This window comes from Babylonia areolata, chromosome 18, assembly GCF_041734735.1.
Source record: "Babylonia areolata isolate BAREFJ2019XMU chromosome 18, ASM4173473v1, whole genome shotgun sequence".
In the NCBI taxonomy this organism is placed as follows: domain Eukaryota; kingdom Metazoa; phylum Mollusca; class Gastropoda; order Neogastropoda; family Buccinidae; genus Babylonia; species Babylonia areolata.
In genome coordinates, this window is record NC_134893.1 from 14,549,237 (window position 1) to 14,571,871 (window position 22,635).

The window sequence follows — 22,635 nt, forward strand, 5'->3', positions numbered from 1 at the left end:
CATGCGCACATTACCAGCATTTCCGTTGAAAGAAATTGGTCACTACCATTCTTCTGAACAAGGTTTCATGTATGAAAAGCTGTATTTTTGCCTGAATATCAGCTGATCTAGCTGAACTTGCCAGCCATGCACCAAGCCGACGACCAAGACCAAGAACAATCAGAAAGTAGGGCCTTGATACAACGTGAACTCGAGTCTATAAATCATCTACAGTCACAACCAAATTTGGAGGAAACGCTCTTGGCCGAGAGAGAGATTTCAGAAAAACAACTGTTTTTAATGTTTCAGAACTCAGCGTCAGCGATTTCCCAGTTGTATAAAGGTGTGTATGTCTTGATATTGATCTGTTTACTTTATACATTTCGCTGTGTTTTACAAGAAATACATTCTTTCAGTTCTGTTAAGTGCCCGCACTATCGTAGTCATGATATATTCATAGTTTTCCGCAATAAGGTGAATAACAGCAGAGAACGGCAGATGTGCTTTGTGGGTGTTTTCCTCCTTCGGTGTTCACTTTCAGTTTAGATTCTGTTGGGTTTTGTTGTTGGTTTTTTGTTTTGTTTTTGTGCATATTTATTGGGGAGGGGCAGAGTGGAAGTGGTGGAGTGGAAGTGGGGACGACTTCTTGCTAATACTTAGTAGTTGTATGGTCGAACGTCAAACTATCGGGATCAGGATTTGGGGCGTTGTTATATACAACTTAGCCATTTTTGGCTTTTTATGCCCCTTCAGATTTACTCCTTTTTATTGTTGGTCAGGTCGTTGACTAGCTCAGTCATTTTATCCAACAAAGTCGTATTTCGTTTTTGTCAATAACTCATGTTTATGAGGTTCTTAAAAGTATTTATACTAAGTGCATGTTTGATATTAGTAGTTGTAATAGTAGTAGTAGTATAGGGACTGGCAACTCATCTGCCTAGACCTTTCAGTCTTTTTATGTCACCATCAAATCTTCATCTTCACTTCTTCCATTATATTTTATTTATTTATTTTCTTCTTCTTTTGTTGTTGCTGGGCGCGGTATGCAAGTACAACCTCCCGACAGACTGGCATAACGCAAATATCGCCTGCGTCTGAAAATTACTGTCCCATCTCTCTCACCTCTTGTCACATGCAAATCTTCCTGTGTCACATTAACGACCTGCCAGACACCGTCAAGTAACAGGTCTGTCTGTTCGCCGACGACTGCCTCTTATACTGCGAAATAAACACTTTTCAAGACCACCTACAACTTCAAAATGACCTCTGCCTACTTGAAACCTGGGCCTCTGACTGGGGCATGAAATTCAACCCAAAGAAATGCTATATCCTCAGCATCCAACAGTCCTCCAACTACAACTACTTACTCCCTCTGTAATACCCCACTCCAACATGTTTCCTCCAACCCATACCTTGGCATTATCTTTTCCAGTGACCTGAAGTGGGGCACCCACATTGCCAACATCTTGAAGAAAGCAAACAACATCCTAGGCTTTCTCCACAGAAACTTGCGCTTCTTTCCTCAACACTGCAAGAAAAACGCATATCTAGTCCTCATCCACCCACTCCTAGAGTATGGATGCATCATCTGGTCCCCATACCTACAGCAAGATATAAACCAACTAGAAAAAATCCAGCGCCTCTCAGCTAGGTTTATTACTAGCGATTACACCACAAGAACCCCCGGTGCCAATATGTTATCTACCCTGCAGCTGCCAATGCTACAGCAACGTAGAAGTAATCTACGCCCAACTTTTCTGTACAAGGTGGTTGAGGGGTTGGTACTGGCCATACCGCCTACTGGTTTGCTGACTCCACACAAAGAAGGACGTCACATCAAACCTCGCGACTTTAGGGAATACGACGCAACAAGTGCCATCTCCAATCACATCAGGAACAATTCAAGATCCTTTGTAGTAGGCAGATCTCAGACTGAGCAATTCAGAAACTCTTTCTTTATTAGCACTGTTCGTGACTGGAACCATCTGGACGAGGCAATGGTGATAGCAACATCTGTTGAGAGCTTCAAAGCACGGCTCTCAGGACACCACTAGTGCTAGGCTGCGCACCCCCCCACCGTTGCGTTTATGTCATAAGTGGCGATAGCAACGCACCCTACAGATACAGATAGAGATACACTTCTGTAAGAAACTTTGTTTTATTCATCATAATCAAAACATTTTCTTTTAAGATGATGTTGGTGTCAAGGAGATTTTTGAACGTGTTAGTATTTTGTCCAAGTTTAACTTGGGTTGGTAGTGCATTCCATGTTTGTGCAATTTGGTTAGCCAATAATTTTTTTCAAATGTTGGTGTTGCAGTGTTCAGTAATTTTCTTTACTGACTTCCTTGTACTATCATAGTCTGACATTCTAAAGATATGTCTTGCATTTACATCTTTTATGTTATTTAATATCTTACAAGTTTCAATCAAATCTCCTCTCTTCTCTTCTACCTTTAGTGAGTGTAGATTTAAGTATGCAAGTCTTTGTTGATAACTCATATTCTTGCATTCTTTTGATAATTTTGTCGCTCTTCTTTGGACCCTTTCTATTGCTATAGATTGTCTCTTAAGGTATGGGTGCCACACAGTTTTACCATATTCTACATGCAATCTAACTAATGCTTTATATAATGAGAAATACATCTTTATCTAAGTAATTGAAGGTTCTCTTAATAACACCAATCATTTGATTGGCTTTATTTATAATACTTTTAATAGTATCAATGTGTGTATCAAAGGATAGTTTATTGTCAAACATTATTCCGAGGTCTTTCTCACTATGGCATTTCACAGTATTCTGTGTCGTGTTTTCTATTTTCATATGGTAATTGTTATTTTGATTTTTTTTTTCCCCCTATGTGCATTACTTTACACTTTGATTTTGAAACATTAAAATAAAGGTTTCATTTGTCAGACCATTCTTGTAGTGTATATAAATCAGTTTGTAATGTGAGATTGTCGTGTGCATCACCTTAAATTTTAGTGTCATCTGCAAAAATTTTACACATACTTTGTATACAATCAGGAATGTCGTTTATATATATTGTGAAAAGTACTGGTCCAAGAATACTGCCCTGTGGAATACCACTGATTACGTTTGTACAAGTTGACTTTCTTCTCCTATCTTAACTAATTGTGTTCTACCTGTTAAGAAGCTTCTTGTCCAGTTCAGTAAGTTACCAGTAATACCATACGAGGCTAATTTTAGTAACAGTCTTTCATGTGGGACAGAATCAAATGCTTTTTTTGAAGTCTAAATAGAATATGTCAATAGGTTTACCGCTATCTGTCATTTTAGTCAGGTCTTCGATTCCTTCAAATAGTTGGGTTATGCATGATCTGTTCTGTCAAAAGCCATGCTGACATTCCACATAAAGGTTATTTACTCTCATGTGCGAAATCATTGCATCTCTAATAAAAGATTCTAAAATCTTACACACTATACTGTATACATGTTAGGCTCACTGGTCTATAATTACCTGGTTCTTGTTTTGACCCTTTCTTGTAAACAGCTGTTACCTCGGCCATCTTCCAGTCGTTTGGTATGGAAGCACTTTCAAGTGACTTATTATAGATGATGCTCAGTGGAATAGCCAACTCTTTGCTCAATTCTTTTAGGAGCCTTGAAGGTATTTGGTCAGATCCTTGTGTTTTATATGGGTCTAAAGCTTTTAATTTATTTTCCACTGCCATAGGTGTGACCCTTACTTAGATCACATACATTATTATTTCCCGATCTGGAACTTTCTCCAAGGTTAGTTAAATTTGTAACAGTCTTTTTCATAAAAACACTTGCAAAGAAATTACATGTATTTAAAGTTTCTGCCTTTTCCCTATCTCAGAATCTGTTTCTGCTAAACTGCCATCTTCTTTTTTCAGTACTCCTATTCCTGTTCATAGCTTTGTTCTTTCCTGTACATACTTCCAAAACATTTTTGGGCTATATTTACAGTTTTTTGCAATGTTTCTTTCCTACTCTTTTTTTTATATTTTTTTTATAACTTTGTTAATTTCTTTTCTTGTCTACCTGTAATATTAGGTATAAATTTGTCCATAGATTTAAGTATTAGTGCCTTAAAATCATTCCAGCACTTGTTTACATCTTGTTGATCCATGTACGGCCAGTCCATTTCATTTAATGTTTCTCTTATTTTATTATAATTTCCCTTTTTTAAGGTCAAATTTATACTTCATTTCTGCTTTTGGCTTCACCATTGAAATATGGAACTGGAAAACCAGAATATCATGGTCACTCTTTCCTAGAGGATCTAGGTGTTTGATTTCACTTACCAACCTGGTATCGTTCACCATTACTAGATCTACAATGCTTGACCTATTCTATTTCTTGTTGGTCTTGCCACTTTTTGAGTCAGGAAAGCATCTCTTGTCTCATATTGTTTGTTAATTTGTTCCAATAATTTGTTACTCTGTTACTAAATGTAAAGTTCTGAGATTTGTTCTGGAATACTGTTTAAATATTTTATCTGTACTGTTTCTTGTAGTTTCTACCTTTGAGTACAAAAAAAGCATGCTTTGTTTACATGTCAAACCCATTAAATATTTTGTACTCTGTATCAAGTCCCTTCTTACTCTTCTTGCTTTAAGTGATGGTAGTTGTAAGTACTTTAATCTTTCTTGATATGAATAATCTTTTATGCTATAGTCATAGACCAGCTTTGTTGCTCTTCTTTGAACCCGTTCTATGGCTTGTGACTGCTTTATTTGCGTTGGGTACCATACAGTTTTTCCATATTCTAGGATAGGTCTAACTAATGTTTTATATAACCGTAAGAAAGTAACCTTATCTGTAAATGTAAATGCTCTTTTTATTATTCCAATCATTCTGTTTGCTTTGTGTATACTATTTGTTATATGTTTATCAAATGATAAATTTTTGTCAAATGTGACACCTACCTAAGTCTTTTTCCTCATCACATACTTTTATTCTTTGTCTCCGATTTTCATTATGTATTCTTTCTCTGGGTTTGATTTCCCAATATGAAGTACTTTACATTTTTTGGCATTAAAATATAGATTCCATGTGTCTGGCCATTTTAGTATTTTTACTAATGTTTCAACGTCTTTTTGTAAATCCTGATAGAATTTTGGAGAGTTGTATAATTTTGTGTCATCTGCAAAAATTTTACATGTACTCTTCAGTTCGCAAGGGAGATCATTTATGAATAAAGTGAATAGTATAGGTCCTAATGTACTACCTTGTGGTATGCCACTTATAACATCAGCTTTACCGGAGAAGGAACTACCAATCCTAACTCTTTGAGTTCTTTTTGTTAGAAAGTCCCTTATCCACCCAAGTGTGTTTCCTGTTATTCCATAAGATTCCAGTTTCTTTAGTAGTCTTTCATGTGGTACAGAGTAAATGGGTTGGGTTTTTTTTAGTCTAAGTATAACACATCTATGTTTTCTCCCTTATCTATCTCTTTTGTAAAAGTCCTCCTTCACTTCCAGAAGTTGAGTCACACATGATCAATTTTTGCGGAATCCATGTTGGCACTCGGCATACAATTTATTATCAGTCATGTGCCTAACTTATGAATGATTCTGGCCTGTAATTCCCTGGGTCTGTTCTTGTTCCCTTTTTGAAAATTGGTACAAACTGTTGCAGTTTTCCAGTCTATGGGCACAGTCTTCTCCTTAATTGATTTGTTAAAGAGTGTGTATAAGGGGACTGCAATCTCTTCACTCTGCTCTTTTAGTATTTTTGAAGGAATGGCATCAGGACCACGAGCTTTGTTTGGATTCAGAGTTTGAAGTTTCTTTTTTTTATAGCTTCAACTGAAACATCTACACTATCCAAAATCTTACCAATTAACTTTGAAGCTGCACTTAGAGTAGGTACAGTACTTATATCTTCTTTTGTAAAAACACTAGAACAAAATGAATTCAAATTATCAGCTTTTCCACTGTTTCTACTGTCTCCATCTTTAGTTATTAATGGTCTCACTCCTGTTTTCATTTTAGTTTTTGATTGTAGACATCTCCAGAAAGCTTTAGGGTTATCTCTACATTCATGTGACAGTTTATTTTCAAATTCTTTTTTTGCTTCCCTTATTTTTTTAAAATTTTTATTACATACATTATGTGCCTCAACATATTTTTGATAGTCTCTCCTTTGTTTGGTAACTAGGAACTTTCAGTACAATTCACATTTCTTTCTTTACAAATTTCAATGTATTTGCATTCATCCACCTTGGTTTGTGTTTATTATTATTTTTGGTGGTTTGCTGCGGGGCATTTTTTTCTATTGTAGAATGTATTTATGTAGAGTGGTTTTTATTTCTTTCCAACATTGTTCTACACTGACTTCATTTAATTTTTGCCAGTCTATCATCTTTATTTCTTCTCTCATTTGTTTAAAGTTCCCTTTCCCTTAAAGTTATATGATTGCTTGGGTTCTTCACATTCCTGGTCATCACCTAAGTACAGTGAGAACATAATCACTTCATGGTCATTTTTACCTGTAGGGGCTGGAGTTCTCTGATATTTTGTCTTCGTCATTAACTATTACCAAATCCAGTATATTTGCTTTTTGTCCTTCTCTTTGTCTTGTTGTTTGCTTTACTACTTGAGTCAAGAATGCATCATGTAAACAGTTTATGAATTTCTGTCCTCTTTTGCCAGAACATGTGGCTTTCCATTTGATCTGGGAAGTTAAAACCACCTGTAATGCAGACAAAGTCAAACTGCTTAAATCTTTGCTCACTCAACAGATCAAACATTTTTTCTTCATTTTCAATTGTTGTACCTGGGCTTTTGTATATAGTTCCAGTCAATATCTTTTGTCTATCTTTAGTTGTAAAGGTAATCCACAAACTTTCTTCAAAGTTATTTTCCATTAGTGTGTGTTCTTTAGCATTTATGGTATCCTTAACATACATTACTATGCCTCTTTTGGGTTCTCATTAAAAAAAAATAGTTCATAGCTGGGAATTGAATATTCTTAGTTTACTTCTTTTTGGTTTTTTGCTATAGATTCTGTTACTATGATGATATTGATACGTGGTTAACTGTCTTCTATCAAAGCAAGTAGTTCATCTTTCTTGTTTAGAAGGCCATCTGCGTTTGTATACAGAAGTGAATAAGAAACTTCCTGTACAGTTTTTCTAAAATTAACAAACTTCTTTTTACAACTATGTACACGGTCTTGTGCTTTGGGGTTAAGTCAATTTTTTTCCCTGGTCTCCCTGGCCAGGCCTGGATTTCCATTGGACATGCACTATGTTTCTTCCTCGGATTCCAATATCCTTCTCTTCCTTCTCTATTCTCTGTTGGAGTTCTTCCGTCAATTCTTTGTTCTCTTTTTTTTTTCTGATGGTGTATAGTCTGTACCTATGGCATTTTATTCTCAACATTTATTCACCTAGGCGGATGCAGATTGTTTTTCCAGTTTGCTTGTCAACAGATTGAACTCATGATCTGTGACATGATTTGCTTTTAGTGTTTGAATCCACTGGTTTCTCTCTCTCTCTCTCTCTCTCTCTCTCTCTCTCTCTCTCTCTCTCTCTCTCTCTCCCCCCCTCCCCCCTCTCTCTCTCTCTCTCTCTTCCCAGTCTTAAAGTCTCTGTAATTGTATTTGTGCAAGTTTCAGTTTAAACTTTTGTGTCCCATGATATGTTGTCAAATGAGTAAGACATAACAATGACAAGTTCATACTGTCACACAGTTACAGGTAAATGAAGTATACTAATACAATGACCGAATAATTCAATAAATGAGTAATATTTTTGTTAATCTTACAATTTTTAAAAGATGATTTTTTAGCTATCTGACTTAACTGTGTTAACATAAATGAACTACTAGTTTCATTTACACACAAGTTTAGCATTTGTAATTTGTGTCAATTGAGTGAAAGTAGCTTGACCAGATCAGCTTTCTAAAAAAAATTTTAGACATAGTAACTGAGTGAAACTCAGACAAGCTCTGTATTTCCATTGGTGATTGATTTTTCATTCAAATCATCAGGTTTACAGAATATAGGTTTTGTTCATAATACCATGGATCATTTGACCTGTTCAATACAAAATTAATGGGTCATTTTAAAAATTAATGTCAGAAAGAAATAACCCCTACTCTCTGCTCCTGTCAGGCCACCCCACACGCCCCCCTAAAATTTGAAAATTTTCATTTGTTGGTGTGTGAAATAGTGTGTGGTGATGGCATGTAGAGACTATGTCATATGTGCTCAGTAATGTTTACTGTGTCATGGTGAACACAGAAAATATAGTCATTACTAAACTTTATTCTGCAAAGCTGAAACACTGATTTATGCTGACTGCTCTAAACAGTAAATCAGTAATGTTCACATTGCAGTCCACTTAATAGAAAGGAAAAAAAGAAAGAAGAAAGATCAAAAGCCAAGCAGTTTCGCTGAAATACATCAAATCTACAGTGTCACTGTCAGTTGCATTGGTCTGATACCATTGATATATTTAGGAAAGCACTTTCCTCTGCTTTGATGAAATCCAACTTTCTTGTCTCTTTTGCTAAATCAGTAAATGTCTCTAAAATTTCTCAAGTACCATATCAGCATGATGTGCTGACCTATTTAATTCTGTTTTTGTGGAAAGGATCAAATGCATTTAGCTTAAAGAAAGATAATTTATCAATGTCAGCATACATTAGCTGGGTTATGGAAAGACAAAATTGAAGAAAACAAAGCATGGCTGCTCAAACATTGAAATTAAAGTGGCCATGCACGTTATGTGTGCATGCATGTACCTTAGTTAAATGAATCTCAGGTTTACTCTAAAGGGTCGTACTCTTGCCAGTCTTGGTTAAAATCTCTTAAAAATGTCAACAAAATAAACATATAAGTTGCCCATGTGTTCTGAAAAAAATTATCAAGTTGCCAGACATGCGCAGAATGGAAGAAATTACAACTGTTCTGAACACTGATTCTATCTTTCAGCATTAGGCAGCTCCTTTTGGCAGCATGCTTCATGGGTTGGATGATGATTTCTTACACTTTTACAGTTAAATGTTCTGCATGTGTCAAAGCCATCCTCAATTTGAATGGAGGTGACTGGTGGGAAATAAAAAGTCAAACTGGCACTGAATTCTGCAGCAGTTCACAATACACAAGCGATGATGCCTTTGTCACGTTTGTGTAAAAGTACCTACCTTGTTTCGTGTCCCAGCTTAGTACAGATTTTGATTTTGTTGTTGTTGTTGTTTGCTCAATGTCGAACTGCAGAGCAACAGTAACAGTTATATTTTTCAGAGTCTGAAACTGCAATTGTAGTTGTTTTGCAGGAGAATAAGAGAAGTCCTTTTACCTAGCATGATCAATTTTGCAAAAAAATATGTCAAGTGACTGACTAGCTGCAGCATAGATGGGTTATTTCAACTTTGTATGTGTCAGTGACCAAGGATCAATAGGAAACATGAACCCTGGGTTTACAAAATAAAGAAAGAGGGTGGGACTAAGGTCATTTGTTCATTCATGATTCACCATAGATATATTTTGTTACACTTACACACACACACACACACACACACACACACACACACACACACACACACACACACACACACACACACAGAGTGAGAGTGAGAGAGACTCAGAGAGAGAGGCTGGCACAATAGTAGAAATTTATATCACATGTAAATGATGTATATATTTGAAAGCATTGTACAACACAAGTATTAGTAATGGGTATTATGAGTAATAGTATTATATATTAGTGTTAATAGTAATAGAGTACCGACATGCATGCTTGCTTATTTTTAAGTTAAAAGAACAGTTATGCAGCTTATGCATACTCAATGAATGAATGATAGTCAATCTGCACACCTGTTTTCTCCAGTAATATCCACATTTCTTACCCTCCACTCTGTGTGACTGATGAAGTGAACATCCACACCTTGTTGAGAACACTGATTCCTTCTTGAACTGAAGGGAAGAATTGTGGATATTGCCTTTCCTCCAAGGCGTTCTTATATTTGGATTATGGATATGTGTATGATATTTATTGATGCCAGCTACATGAAAACATTTCTCTGTGCATGTATACTGTATTTCAAATAATTGTTGTATCCCATAACTTTATACAGTGAAATTCAAACTCAAACTGTTCAGTAAATAATGTATGTATTGCTGCTTCCCACACCAAAAGCACTTCCGAGATAGCATGATCATACAGCATGAATAAATTATTAGATGTTAAACTGAAAAACAGAACAAGAAGCATTGTCTGAGAAACATGCTGTTTTTTACAACTGTAACTGGTGTAATTCAGTATACATGAACTATCCCTCTCTCTCCCTTTCTCCCCTTACCCCCGACCTCCACCCCACCCCTGTCTCTCTGTCATTGCCATTTTCTCACTGGACCTAATTATGTGCATATTGCCTATACATAAGTGCATGTGCCTTCTGCTGCAATATGTTTGTTTTTAATTCAAATTGGTGTGATCATTTGTCTGTGAAGTAATCTTTGGAATGGAATCCAGCATCTTCAGGTCTTGTCTTTTTGAAACAAGAAAGAATTTAGAATTGGAGAGTTTTGTTTTTGTTTGAATTAAAAATGTCTCTTCAGCAACTCACTTTGTTCTCTGATTGTGTGATAGTTTAAATTTTCCACTTCTTCTTTGTCTTTGTGTGTGTGTGTGGTGCTCTTGGTCTTTTTAGTAGTCTGTTTTGTAAATACTGAGTGGTGTGGATGTATGCACAGTAAACATGAGTTAAAAGCCATGTTATGTGTGTATTCTGTGTAAAATGAGATTGTGGTGTGTGTTGTTGTTTTTTTTTGGGGGGGGGGGGGGGGGGGATTGTTGTTTTTTTTTAATTCTTTTATTGTGTATTTTACACAATATATCCAGTGTCAGTTGTCTTTTTTCTGTTGTCCTCCAGATCGGTATGAAGTTGCCTGGCTTCCTTTCCAAAATGCTGCTTTAGCTGTCACCAATCTTTACAAAGGTAAGATATTCACAACAGATGGGTGGACATCATTCACTTTGATGCTGGCTTTAGTATCTAAATAGAATGAATTATGAAGTTTTATTTATGGTAAAAATCAGGCTTTTGAGCATATTATTATTATATAAACGGCATCCCCTAAATTTGTTTTAAGAAATGGGAAATTTTCATACATAGCCGCATTGGTTTTATAAGCCATAAATGTTAAAGACTTAAACACAAAATAAAGAAAGAAAAAAGTGCAAAAATGTCTCAGAATTAGCCACAGAAAGTGAAAACTCAACAGACACAGAAACTTTGTGCCCAAAGCACAAATTCAGTGTCAAAGCAACACAAAAAGAATGATCAACTGTTTTGCGTGTCTTATTACTAATGGCCAAGTGTAAATTTGGAGGGGAAAAACATGAACAGTAAAGACGAGCACACTTTTACAGTTAGTTTTGAATTCACGAAGAGTCAAAACCAGTCTTGAAACCTGATTTGAAATTGAAAATAGTCTGGAGACTGACAGCAACACTTAATTTGACCTGATCATGTCATCAGCAAAAACCCACATCATCTGAAAAATCCACAAACTGCTAATAGTCCAAATTTTATGGTAGTTTAAAAAAAAAAAATTGTGATAGATTCCTTTGAACCTTGACCCATCCTACTTTGGCATCACTCTGAGTTCAACTTTGCAACATTATTGAAATTTATTTTCTTCTTCCTAAAAAACAATAACAGAAAAGAAAAAAAAAATACCACCACCTTTCCCCTCCTTTCCCCTCCTGAACTTGACACAAGTTCAACAGTCTCAGTAAATTTTGCATGATGTAAATATATATATATATATATATATATATATATATATATATATATATTATAATATATCATTAAAAAGAGAGAAATAAAAACAATGTTACATCTTCAACACCATGATGAACACTCTGAATTCCATCATCGCCTACTCATTTTACTTTACTGTCATGAGGAACAAGGATTATAATTAATTAATTTGTCTTTTTGTACATTACACTACAGCTCAGATATTTTTTTGTTTGCCAAGGTGAAATGCTCATGGGGGGGTAACGTTTAACCATAAAGTTGTTGCACACTTTAGATGGGCTGTCAAAACAGCCGGTGTGAGTTTGTCACGATAAGGAGGACAGAGCATCTGTAGTTATTGCTTTGGGTATTAGAACTGATAATCGTAACTTAATAAACTGTAATAGATTTTACATGTAAGACAGTTTTCAGTTACAGTAGCAATCTGGCCATTTTTCTGCATGAATCCAACACTGATTTACTGTATGCTCCTCTGTAAAGGAGCTGTTATTAGTGTTGATTAACGGGGATGGATGTGTTTGCGGTTTGCAGAGTGTCTGAACAGATTACAGCACTGTGTAGAGCTAGGACAACAAACAGGCCGCTACAACCGCACAAAAGATCTGGTTGCCTGGGCACGCAAACGGCGAAGACAAATTCAACGTGAAGATCTGTTGGCCTACTTGTGTGGTGTTCCCATTCCCCCCAGGAATCGGTACAACAGTCAGTCAGGGCGACGACTGTCCCTGGAGCGGAGCCTTCCGGTGCCACGACACTCACATAGCCTGAGCCATCACAATTTAGCTGGCGCTGATATGCTGGACGGAGATCTTAACAGATTTGAAGAGGCTTTGACACTGCAAGGTGAGCGTCATCATGATCAGGTAAATCCTAATTGCAGTCAATGTGAAGAGAGCTGCAGTGCAGATGCAAGTATGTCAAGTCAATCAGTGTGAACAGAACAAAAGTAAATTTAACCCATTCAGTGCATATAAGACATCAGCTGATGTCCTGCTCAGAGTGTTGCCATAGTGCCAGTGATAGGTTATAAGTCTCCCGAATGAAGCTGTATTTCCAGATCATTAATGGTTTATTTAGTTGAGATTCATTCAAAAATCCAAAAATTCTATTTAAAAAAAAAAAAAAATAAAATTTAAACAGCTTCCCACTGAGGTGCTGGAAGGTAGGTTGTTGTGTTTGGTTAAGAAGACAACATGACAACATTTTTCTTGTTCACAGTTAAAAGGAAAGAAATACAAATTCTGGATAGAACACATACAGTAATACTATCTTCACCATTGACGTGTTTACTGCATATGAATTTTCTAAAGTGGACACTGAATTAACTGGAATGAAAATATAAGAAATATTTAATCAGTCGTTTCTTTTAGTCCGTTGTAGACTTGTTTTGTGCAGATCTAGAGATCTACTATGTGTTGTGATGTGCTTGAAGCAGTGGCTGTTGAACATCTCCTTTACCACCGAAATAAAAGAATAATCGAGATATGATAAAACATACAAAAAACATGATTAAAATGTTATTATGTCCAGTACAGTTAGTCTATTTATCGCATGAAGAAGAAAACATTGCTTTAGATATTAAATTCAGTCATATGACATCAGATATGCCACAGCAATGGGGAGTAGTCTGCTTGTTTTGGAACTGAACATGCATGGTTCAATCCTGCTCGCATGCCTTTTTTTTTCTTCTTCTTTTTTTTCCTTTTTTTTCTCTCAAGATTATTTTATATATCATATTTAATAGTATATAATACAGAACACTTTTTAATGATTTTTTCTATCTTTTTTTTTTTTCTCTCTCCTCATGACTCCTTTACTGGATAAAGCGTGAAGCACAAGTGAGTCTTGAAGGCTTTGCCTCTTGTTCAGTAGTGTGTAATAAGATAAAATGTAGACATGGGCAATATCTAAATTATATCCATATTTCTCACTTTTTTCTGGAAACTTTTGGTTTTGACTGTATGTGTGTGAAGGTGTGTCTCATGTATGGGGCGCTTGGACCGAATGGGTGGGGTTTTTGTCAGTACTTCACAACTGTTCTTAGCTGCTGTGTCTCAAATAGTTCAATGTTCATAAGGTTGTTTGCTTGCCGGAGGATAATGGCACTTTCCAGTGCACAGTTATCTCCATAGAGTCACTGACATCTGATGTGTACAGCAGTGTTGAGGATAGTGGTGATGGCGAAAATACAATGGAAAATCTCTGGTTGTCAGTTTGTAACAAAAGCTTCAGTGATCGTTCTGAGAAGCAGATAAGAGAAAAGCCAAACCAAAAGCAACCTAAGAACTTGAGAAGACAAAGAGGGGGACATCTGACCACCCACTGATGTCACATCAGAGTAGTTGTGAGATGAAACAATATCGTGAACGTCCATGCCAGCAGAAACGGTGTCCATCCACTGAACACAGCAAGATGTTGGTCAAAATCAGAGAAGAAAACAGATGTGACAGCCATTCCTCATTGAACACTGTAAAAACTTGATGGGAGGATTAAATTGAATGGATCGGAGTATAGAACATCAGAAGAAAAGAACAGAATTGTTGCCTGCAGTAATAAAGTGGTGGTGGCCTCTCTTCATGCACTGTGTGGATTTGTCCAGTCAGCAGGCAAGGCACATGCACAGTCCTTCCTTTACAGTCCTCCTTTCTTGGAGGGGTACAGTCACAACATGGCCTGATTTTTGGCAAAGAAACATGCAACCATTTTTTTGGAATGATGGAATTTTTTATTTGCACTTTCATGTGGAAAGACCCAAAGGGCTGATTGTTGTTTTGTTTCTGGATCATACTGCTACACCCATGTTCCATCCCCTGTTACGATGCCTCAAACACAATCCAATCGTCGTCCATCAAATTTTCGCAACATGTAAGTAGACCATTCAACCCCACCCTGTTTCTGATTTTCTGTCAAGTGGTGAGGTACTCAACAGGCATAATGCTTCCTTACATGGAGGCGTTTATGAAGGATGGTGCTTTTGTTCCCTGATGAAATCTTCATCTTCTCCTTCACTTCATCAATGGTGACACGAGAGGCCATTTTGTGGTTGGTAACACTGTTGCAGGTCGGCCACAATGGTCATCTTTCAGGGTAGGATTTCCACGTCAAAACTGCATATACCACCTTAAGACTGTGGTCTGTGATGCTGCTTGCTTCCCAAAACAATCCAACTAACTTTAGAAGCATTGCTGATTTTATAACTCTTTCCCTGGCAAAAGTCGTACAGTATCATAGTTTGAAAATCCCGCTGACTTAGCCACAGGGGGACCATCACCCTTTCATGACATTTGATTTTGCATTCCTAACAACACAAATGGTTTTACATAGCAGAATGAAATTTGACTGTTTTAACATTGCTGTACATAATGATGTAATAATACTTATTAAGACATCAATAGTTCTTCCCTATTGTATCACTTACTGAAGGGCCCTTGTAGCACTAGAACTGGTGACAGGTTTTTCAAATACTTCCTTGCCCATGACTGTTGACATGAATTTTCTGTATCCTCAAGTGTGAGTTAATCGTAAGTTTCAGTTTTGTTTCAGTTTCTCTCTAAGGAGGGATCACTGCATTTGGACAAATCCATACATGCTGTACCACATCTGATAGGCAAATACCTGACCAGCAGCTTAACACAAAGCACTAACTCAGGCCTTGAGTGCATGCATATATTTGTGTGCCAGTGAGAGTGGATTTCTTCCACAGAAATTTGACAGAGGACAACACTGTTATCATAGGTTCTTTTTCAGTGCATCAAGCGCATGCTGCATATGGGACTTCAGTTCATTGTTTCATCTGAATGACTAGACACTCACTTTGATTTTCTTGTCAAACATGGGAGAAAGGGCGAGACCAGGACTCCACCCGAGACCCTCACGGACACTATATTGGCACAATATCAGATAAGCATTTCAGTCATTCTGCCACCTTCCTCCTAAATGTGTAATGATGACACTGACATAAACACAAGAAAAGTGCAATGTCTGTTGTTATTTTCATATTATTCTGTTTGCTTTGTTGATTATTCAGAAGAGAACTGACACTCGTGAACAGAAAACAGTTGTCAGGTCTTTCACTTTACCAAAACCTGCATGAGTAAATGTTTCTTTTCAGTTTCATCTTTCAGTGAATCTGCTTGTGTTTATTTTACTTAAAGTTGAATTATCAGAATGAATTTTGGATTTTGAACAGAAAGCTTAGTTCTTCATATTTGTATGTGTGGTAAAACCCCTATCCACTCAGTTCTTGCATCCCAAACCCCTGTCCACTCAGTCCTTGCATCCCATATATGGGATGCACCTTTTCCACATCATAATTCTGATAGATTAGCTTTAAAGTCAAAATAGTAATTGAAAATGCTACTTCGGGAGGTTATCGGCCGTAGCTACTTCGTTTTCTCCGCATAGGTGGGTAGTAGTTTGCACAGGAAAGGAATAAGACCCCTGCCGGAGTCTGCACAAGTGGGTCACGGTATGTATGCTACTTAAACATAATTTTAGGAAGAAAATTTCCTTTTCTGATTAAAATTGAAACATTTTACAGGCACTTTCATTTATCTATCATTTCAGCACTAATGGGTTAAGTTGAGAAGAGGGGGAGGAGAGATAAAGGAGTGGTGTAAGATGTCAAGAAGGCCAGACAGGTGTGTAAAGGGGGTGTGGTCCAATTGTCAGTGAACCATCTTTTCACAGCGCTTAACTGCCGGGAATGACAACAGCCAATAATCATGAAACCCAGGGTTGAAAGACGATAAACGGAAATCACATGTTTTTGTTTTTTCACTGATCAGTTGACTGATTTCTTTATAGAGAAGACAAACCAGATGCACAGCAGACCCTTTATCGCTCAGTTACAAGCAGGAGGAAGGGAATATCATCAAAGTGCTTCCTCCTCTAAAGGGGGGCACTCTTTCTCTTAGGTGAAAGAAAAGCTTGACGGCTCACTTTCTGTGAACATGATTGACATTTGATCTTGAGGGAACCTGCATTTGTCATTGCTGGGAGTGAAACAATTCTGACAGTTATTCACTAACTACAAGAGTTGGTATTGTTATCATAAACTTTAAGGCATTTAATTTTCATTTTGCAAGTATAAAGTGGGGGGGCGGGGGGGAGGGCTAGATTAGAATCCACATTCATTTTCCCTCACAAAAACATTTACTTTCATTCTGTATCTCTTATAAGTTATAGTTTTGTACTAATTTTTGACTCACTTGTGTAAACAAAGTGAGTCTATGTTTTAACTCGGTGTTCGGTTGTCTGTGTGTTTGTGTGTGTCTGTGTGTCCGTGGTTAACTTTAACATTGACATTTTCTGTGCAAATACTTTGTCAGTTGACACCAAATTTGGCATAAAAATAGGAAAAATTCAGTTCTTTCCAGTCATCTTGTTTAAAACAATATTGCACCTCTGGGATGGGCACAAAAAAATTTAAAAAAAGAAGCCTAATTATATGCAGACTGCATTTACTGTTATATTTCTATTTTTTGTATTCTCTAAACTTGGCACTTTGACCTCTTATTCTGACACAACAACAAGAGGAGTCATTATTATCATTTTTTGTTCAAACAGGAACTTCTTTTGCTAAGCATGGAATTTTTATTTATTTTGCAAACGTTTTGGTGCAGATAGTAAAAAAAAGGGAAATTACTCTGTAATTAACGCTAGGGAACTTAATTTATCACAAGTGAGTCTTGAAGGCCTTGCCTCTCTTGTTTAAAATGTTTTTTCATTACCCCTGAATCCTTAAAATTCCCTGGCAAGGGGAGAGTTCTCTTTTTTTTTTTATAACAAAAGTCTGGCATTGAACAGGGTAACAAAGGTGCAGAATGAATCAGTTTTGGAAACATGAACAATGATTTATTTTGTAAAATTTGAAAAAGTAGTTTGATTTGTGGAAATAGGGAGCATTAGGTAGTATGTGAATGGGAATGAATAGTGAATGGGATTTGTTGGGAACTAAGAATAGGTTAGTATGGAAATGTAAACAGTGATTTGATATTGAAATAAAATAGTCATATAGTAGCAGAATCATATGAATGTAAACTGTGTAAACAATGATTGCATGACAGTATGTTAAACATTAACAGTGGTTGCAGTATGAACGGAAATTAAACAGCAGGACATGAATGAAAATGTCAAGAGAGGTCACATTATGAACAGTAATTTGAACAGTTGTCTCAGAAGAAATTGTAAATGTGTACATTGCTTGCTTTTGTTTTTACAGATTGAATGCAAATGAGAACAGTGTTTACCGTATGCATGTGAGCATGAACAGTGAAACAGTAAATGGATGATGGAGGGAGGTGAGGGGTGGGGTGGGGGGGGATAAAGTTAACAGTTTGACAGCGTGGATGGAATTTGGAAATGCAGTCTTCAAGGTTATCTGCTGGTGTGGCACTCTGCTTAAGTTTGACATTTTTTCCTCCTGGCATCACAAATCTCTGGAGAGGGGTGGTGGTGGTGGTGGGGGGGGGGGGGGGGGTGACTGTTTGAACAGTGCTCTCTGTTGTTTCTGGTTCCCTTTTTTTTTTCTTTTTTTTTTTTTTTTTCTTTTTTTACCTCAAAGAGTATGAAAGATTAACAAACTTGAAAACCCATCTATTCAATCAGGCCTTAGGGTGTGATGAAGCATAGTGAATTGTCTTCATTCTTCCTCCTCCTACCCAGCCCACTTTGCCGTCTACTGAAGTCATCATGTAGTGTGGGTGGATGTTTGTGTGTGGGAGTGTGTGTGTGCGCATGTCTGTGAATGTAGGGTATTGTGTGTGGGGGGGGAGTGTGTGTGTGCATGTGTGTGGGAGTGTTAAAAACCTTCAAGGCAAGAACTAATAAACTGATGTTCCAGAATCCCTTCACTCTGTTTCAACATGTCCTGACTTAAACAGTGACAGTTCATGTGTTAGTACTTTTGATGGTACTTGTTAGTTAGACGAGTTTCTTTTATGTACGTAGATTAGTTGCTTTTTGTATTATTTCAGGGTTTTTTCTCCTTTTCTTTTTTCAGTAGATTTAGAACTGTATACCTTGAAATGTAAGTTTTAAAACTGATACTGCTATGATTGTGATTAAATTGTTTTAAGTGTATTGAAAACAAGTGCACTGTTTTGTTCTTTGTGTGTTTTGAGGCTGCAGCTGTGAACTGACAGCATTGCCTGTGTGTGCAGGAATCAGTGGCATGTCTGGCCGCAGCTCAGGTTTCCATGGCCACAGTGCCAGCACTCAGCCCATGGAGAACCTGGAGGACTTTGCTCTCTATCGCGACCACCGAAAACGATCTACACAACCTCATGACGTCCACGATTCCCCTGCAAGAAAACGCTCTCGGTTCCTATGACTCTGAGAGGAGTGGTTGGAGGAGCATTCATTGTCTTCAGAATAGCTGAAAAGGTGGTTGTTGTTTTTTTGGGGGGGGTTGGGGGGGTTGTTTTCCCACAAGAAAAAGTAAATAAGAGAAAAGTAGCAATGTTTCTAACAACGCAAGTGTAAAAGGGAGCAAGACCTGGATAAGTTTGATGGGCTCTGAATATTATTAAACCCTGTGATGTTTTATATATAAAAAATAAAATTGCATTCTTTTGGTGGCGATCATCCACAGTAATGTCACTCACATATTATGCAAAACAACAGGTGTTTGCTGTTTCTTCTCATGCTTGAAACCTGAAACAGACTGCTGTGTGAGAGGCGGTGGCCCCTGCTGTGACAGTGTGAAAGAATCCAGCTGCTTGAGCTAGGCTGGTCCCCCCCCCACTCCGTTGGGCTGAAGTGAGTAGTAGTCACATGAACTTAAAGAAGAGTCTGTGTACTGAAGGAGTGTCCGTGTCCCATGTTGGGCGTTTTCTTTGTTAAAAGGAAATAAAATGCTAGTGGTAAATGGTGCCTGTGAATATTATCAGTCAAAATAGGTGTTAGTGTGTGAAAGATAATGAGCTTTGACGTTACCTTATGTTTCTCTGTTTTTGTTCTTAGTAGAGGCAGATGGGGATAAGAAATTTGTTTGTGTGGTGTGGTTGTCATTCTTTGTATGTTTGTGGGAAATCACAGTCTGTGGGTGTAAGGATGAGATGAGCAGTGTTTTGGTTACATACTTATGTTGCTTTCTCAGTCTCATCCCCTGCTCGAACCCCTCCCATTTCTCTTGTTTTTTTGTTGTTGTTTTTTCATGTGTGTGTTGTTGTTTTATTTTGTTTTGTTTTGTTTTCATATGTGAGCATGTGTTTTATGTGTGTTTTTTGTGGGGTAGTCATTCTCTAAAAAGGTATTGGAATTGGACAAACAAGTCAGTTCCCAGACACATATTTGTAAATAAAAGTATAAACAGAGCTGACAAAAAAGATGTGAACAGGGCACTTGCTTAGCTCAGTTGGAGGAGCATTTGACTTGCATGCTACAGGTTTCAGGTTTGAACCTGGGTGCAGTGCATTGAAGTGGCCTTCTCACTGCCTCTGATATAAGGCTCTCTTCAGGGGGCAAGGACTGAATGTCTGTGGGTTATAAAAAAAAGAAAGAAAGAAAGAAAAGACATGTTCTTTGTTTCTTGTCTAACACGACATGTTCTTTGTTTCTTGTCTAACGCCCTGACTGCTTTGTCTGTCTGCTCTGACTGTGGTGGTATTGTGTTGTTAGATTGGTCCATTTTTTTCCTCCTTGTATTTCATTGCAGTTGATTTTAGGCATCAGATCCAGGGCACTGGGAGACACAGGACCTAGCACAGAGGCTTATTTGCATAAAAAGGGACTTGAGAACCTTTCTCTGCACTTTGCATATGTTTTGCTGCCATCATTTCCTCCATATTTTGTTTCTTCTGGAAAACAGATTGAAAACAGCAAACAAAAAAACTACTGTACCTAGTACTCATGGAATCTGATTCACAGCCACACCTGACATTGAATTTGTGCATCTGTTCAGTAAGTCTGGGTCTTGGGATGACCACATATGCTTGCTTGCCCGTCTCTATGATTTGACATCTGAGCGTGCAAGAATGAAATGGAAGACATGCCTCATCAAACATGAATCATAGACATTACCAATTTTATATAAAAATGGAAAGAGTGTGAAACAAGTGGGGATAGTGAGGGGTTCTTTATTTTGTTTTACTTGATGACATTGCTCTCAAATGGCTTCTGGGTGGGCATGTGTGTGAACATGTTTGGTTTGCATTCTGGGATAGTTCCCTGTGTTCACATCATGCTGGCTGTGGAGGAGTCTAAAGAAAGAGAATGGGAAAAGAAGAAATGCCATGGTATCTTTATTTCTGAATATCACAATAAAGGTTTTGAGAAGCTCAGTGTCTTTTAAACTGTGTGTGTATGCAAGTGTGTGTGTGTGTCTAGGAGAGAGATTTGTTATTCTTAGTAACTCCAAGTTTAGTACTAACACAGTTTTGGGGGTAAAAACAACGGGAATATAATTATATGTAGTAAATGTGTCAAGTCAGTAAAATGTGTACACACACACTGATGTCAGGTCTCAACTTTGAGTAACAGAGGAACAGTTTACACAATATTTCAGCCAAATTTCTACCTTCACCCCCACCACCCCTTCTTTCTTTCTTTTTCTTTTTTTAGAAAATCAGTGAATAAAGGCCAGAAATAAAGCAAGAAGTGCAAGACACTGCCTGTTTGTGCGGTGGTGGTGGTGTTTTTTTCTTCAGTTCCATGTGAATGATAGGAATGCTTGATACCCCTACAAATGTCGCCAGAGAAATGGGTAGCACACATGTAACATCAGTTCTGTCACTTTTCTGTGTTTAGTCAAGAATGTTTAACCCTCAGATTTGTTTCACCACTGGTTCAGCTCACGAGATATTGGTTTTCAAAGTGAGTCTACATAATCACCTGGTCTCAGTTGTCTTTGTGTTCATTTGTATTTGTGTGTCTGTGGAAAACTTGAACTCACTCAGGATGAATAGTTTTCTCCCTTGCTTTTCCCTGCAGACGACCCATTTTTGGGGTTAGGACAAAAAATAAGAAAAAATACAAAACATAAAGTAACTGAATGAAACTCGCTGTACTTGACCCACTGACCCCTCTCCTCACGTGTGTATGCCCACCCCACTCGCTCTCTTCACAGCCCTCAGAAGCTGAGTCATTGTCAGTACCTTCTTGCTGGTGGTTTTCTTCACTGCAGATACTTAATTCAACGTCTTCATCATCCTTGTTGATGTCGAAACCTTCAGTTTAAAGCATTTCAATTACTTCAGCAGCAGTAAAAATCCGCTGTCGTGATCTAGTTTGCTAAAAAAAAATTCCACTTGTATCGCCTGCAGCGCCATCTTCGACACGGATGCAGATTAGCTTGTCATGTGGGTGCCGAGGTCAACGGCTCGCTCGCAAGTAAATAGTAACGGAATCTCACGAAGAAACTTTCCACTCGACCCTTGACATGTTCGCAATGCCCGGTGTGGCTGTGATTGTTATGCTACCCCATGAGGAAAATGTGGAAAAAAAATAATTGTCGAAGCCGCAATAGTTTTCCGTCGTCTGGAACCACGCCTAACGTCAGGAACACTATAGCGTTCCATCATCCGGAGTGAGTTAACATTGGCATTCTCTCAAAAGCTGCAAGTTGTATAGACTATGCAACCAAACTTGTTAAGTATGAATAAGACTTCCATTCATCCCCTTTATGATGAGATGGTAACCAGGATGACAGGTCAAAGGTGAAGGTAGTTATTTATGACAGGTCAAAAGTAAAGGTAGTTATTTTGCAAAATTGAAAAAGTTTGTCAGAAGCTCATTTCTGGCATCCAAATTTTATTAAACGTGATACAGTGATGGCCATAGTATTAGCATAATCTCTGATTACTTTTTTCTTTTAATGTTTTTTAATGCCTCACATATAATCATCATCAAACTTTGTACATTGACAGTGGTCAGAGAGAGAACAAA

The 22,635-nt window shown here is 37.5% G+C and overlaps 1 protein-coding gene across 1 annotated transcript; it reads left to right on the forward strand.

Moving 5' to 3' along the window:
- The first annotated feature begins 9 nt into the window (after positions 1-9).
- On the forward strand, positions 10-21,032 carry LOC143292497 (HUWE1-associated protein modifying stress responses-like). Its single transcript, XM_076602837.1, has 4 exons — positions 10-322; positions 10,855-10,920; positions 12,280-12,591; positions 18,912-21,032. The coding sequence occupies exons 1-4, from the start codon at positions 127-129 to the stop codon at positions 19,079-19,081; spliced, it is 744 nt and encodes a 247-aa protein (XP_076458952.1). The 5' UTR covers positions 10-126; the 3' UTR covers positions 19,082-21,032.
- The last annotated feature ends 1,603 nt before the right edge of the window (positions 21,033-22,635 follow it).

What these genes read in the sequence shown, in the direction of transcription:
- LOC143292497 (XM_076602837.1), top strand. Translation starts at nt 127, where the DNA reads ATGCACCAAGCCGACGACCAAGACCAAGAACAATCAGAAAGTAGGGCC. An exon ending in TGTCACCAATCTTTACAAAG is followed by an intron (nt 10,921 to 12,279) that starts GTAAGATATTCA and finishes TGCGGTTTGCAG; the next exon opens with AGTGTCTGAACAGATTACAG. An exon ending in AGAGGCTTTGACACTGCAAG is followed by an intron (nt 12,592 to 18,911) that starts GTGAGCGTCATC and finishes CTGTGTGTGCAG; the next exon opens with GAATCAGTGGCATGTCTGGC.